Source organism: Montipora foliosa, chromosome 7 (genome assembly GCF_036669935.1).
Source record: "Montipora foliosa isolate CH-2021 chromosome 7, ASM3666993v2, whole genome shotgun sequence".
Taxonomy (NCBI): Eukaryota; Metazoa; Cnidaria; class Anthozoa; order Scleractinia; family Acroporidae; genus Montipora; species Montipora foliosa.
The window spans coordinates 30,612,110-30,614,609 of record NC_090875.1 but is presented as its reverse complement, the minus strand read 5'-3'; the positions used below and the strand labels follow the sequence as shown (position 1 = coordinate 30,614,609).

Genomic DNA, 2,500 nt, shown 5'->3' with positions numbered 1-2,500 from the left:
AACGATAACGATAATAATAGTAAATTGTTTATGAAACAGATGGTCATTGTTCGCTCCGGTAAATGACCCACCCTATAACTGCGCCAGCCATTCCCTCTCAGATTGATCAAAGCAAGCAACAATCTAAACGTACAAAACAGCAACACAAAGATCTTAAAAATTATTTTGCGTACCATGTTAGCTTCCTCGATGTTTGCAAACGATTCGATGTCGATGCTGCTACGAATTTTCGTTGGCGTACCTTCTTCTAAAGGGTAAAAGAGAATGACAGTTATTCCCTGCCTTGTTGCTTGACTTGTATAGTTTGCTCGAGTTAATCGGGATTGTTTATCAGTCTCAACTTAGACAAACAAAACATTGCTAGCTATATGTGCGTAGTTATACATACCAAGGTTTGGGTGGGTAGTTCTGTCGTAGTCTATGAAAAGCGTGGTCATCACTTCGCTATCGCAATACATACTGTTGACGGAATAGAAAAAAAAAAGAAGTGTAACAAAGTAGTGATGATGATGATGAGAATGATGACAATAACGACGACGATGACGATGATAACGATGATGATGATGATGATGATGATGATGATGATGATAACGACGAAAAAGATGATGACAATGATGATGATGATGACGGCGACGACGATGACGCCGATGATGATGACGATACCCACGATAATGACGATGACGATTATGACGCTTGTATTGACGACGATGATAACGACGACGATGATGATCATGTTGGCAATGACGTCTACCTGACTGTGTTGGAATCTTGTTACTTCCTTAGTATAATATCAAATACCAAATAGAGCAAGGTTGATTGAACGGTGAAGCCAAATATGTCGAGAGTCAGGCACTGCCTTTCTTCTCCGTGTTTTTCATACTTCCTTAGTATGGATGCAATCAAGAATCTTCAGTCAGGCGAAAGTATTTTGGCCACCCGAAAGACCTAGTGCAAGAGCTCGCCTCAAAGCGAACGCACGGGACATCCAACTCTCTATGGAGTATGCAGAAACCTTCGCACAATTCACTTTATACACAGACATAGAAAGGTCATTGTTAACACGAGGAGGAACTAATGGAGCATTACACGATGACGACAGATTTGCTTCATTACGTGCAATATCAGCTCTCGCTCCTTTACCTTAGTATACACTGGGGGACAGAATTCTTTGGGAAAGTCATCAAAAAGGTTGCAAAAATATATGAAAAGCATCGTTTGTGTAAATCGAGCGGAAACGACCTATTTCAGTCGCGACAACTTAGCTAGGGGGTGTTCACTGTACTTCCATCTCCGTCTCCCTCCTACAATGCTGTTTAAAGCAAACAGTTATACAGCCAGTTTGAGACCTTCAACATTGTTTGGGGGAGGGGAGGGAGTGGGATATAGATTGATATGCACGTCGCAAACTGGTGTCCAACGAATTTTAACCTCCACTGGCGAAAAATGAGTCAACACATTGCCAAATACGTTTAGCGGTGGTACTTTGACATTCTGCCCGCTTGATCAGTAGTCAATTATAGTCAATTATAGTCACGCGGAGGATCACATGATCCTTATACCGCTCGAACAACTACACACTAGTCGTGACTCCATCAGAAAGGCTCGTGAGGCATTCCTCATACACAGAGGAAAAACACTGGAGCCTGCGGGCCTTAACAGAAGAGATGAAATGTAATTTAGTTTAGCTACCTTTTAATTTTCTTTTGTTTTTCTCATCTTGTTATCATGTATTATTCTCTCTCCTCTTTTTTATGCATTTCCGTTTTTATAACACATCACGTAGCATTTTTGTCATTTCCGGTAAATATAAAGATCTTGTTACTAGCATTTATCCATTCAATAAACCTGAAGAAGGCTGGTGTTGGCCAGCCGAAATATTGCAAGCAACAACGCCTATGTTCACGTTGTCTTGACCAACCTTTGCAGGATATTTTCTATTTTATAGTTAAATATAAATTAAACACAGAATTGTGGGCCATGGAATCCATGTAAACATCAACACTAATCACCAACTGTTGCATTTTCATGTAAGAATAACTTTCCATTTCAATGGGCCGTGTTTCTAGCTATAGCAAGGTCCATTAACTAAACGAAAGAGAGAAATGATCCTCGCATTTTTCTAGACAATTGAAGCAATTATCTCTTTTGGACGCTTGGAAAATTAAGGTACTTACACTTCATAGGAGCACAGTAGAAGAAATAGTAAAATTCCTGTTGGCTTCATAGTCATTCTTGTGGTATAGACAATTTTGAATTTAATAACACTAAGAAAACAAAAGAAGATAGTATAAATTGACTTCAATTTGACTTCAATTAAGGAATTTGCATATATTTCAGGAGGTTAAGCGAGAGACGTTTTTGAGCCGCTGTGGACAGAATCCGGAAATGAGGGTCTCGCTTGCCACGACCTAGGTGTCACCCAGATTTTTTAACTTGTCTTCTCTGCCAATGAAAGGATACTAAGCAGTTAATAAAAATATGCTAGTCTTAAGACATATTA

General features: G+C 39.5%; 1 protein-coding gene across 2 annotated transcripts in view; it reads right to left on the bottom strand.

Moving 5' to 3' along the window:
* Positions 1–2,500, bottom strand: part of LOC138011781 (glycine receptor subunit alpha-2-like) — a 13,904-nt gene that overhangs the window by 7,611 nt on the left and 3,793 nt on the right. The window contains exons 2-4 of one of the 2 annotated variants that reach the window (XM_068858956.1): positions 2,175–2,264; positions 389–459; positions 174–247 (exon numbers count right to left, since the gene is read on the bottom strand). In XM_068858956.1, coding sequence (XP_068715057.1) covers positions 174–247; positions 389–459; positions 2,175–2,230 — 201 coding nt within the window. In that variant the 5' untranslated portion in view covers positions 2,231–2,264. The remainder of the gene's footprint in view (positions 1–173; positions 248–388; positions 460–2,174; positions 2,265–2,500) is intronic. The other variant, XM_068858958.1, reaches the window with a different exon arrangement.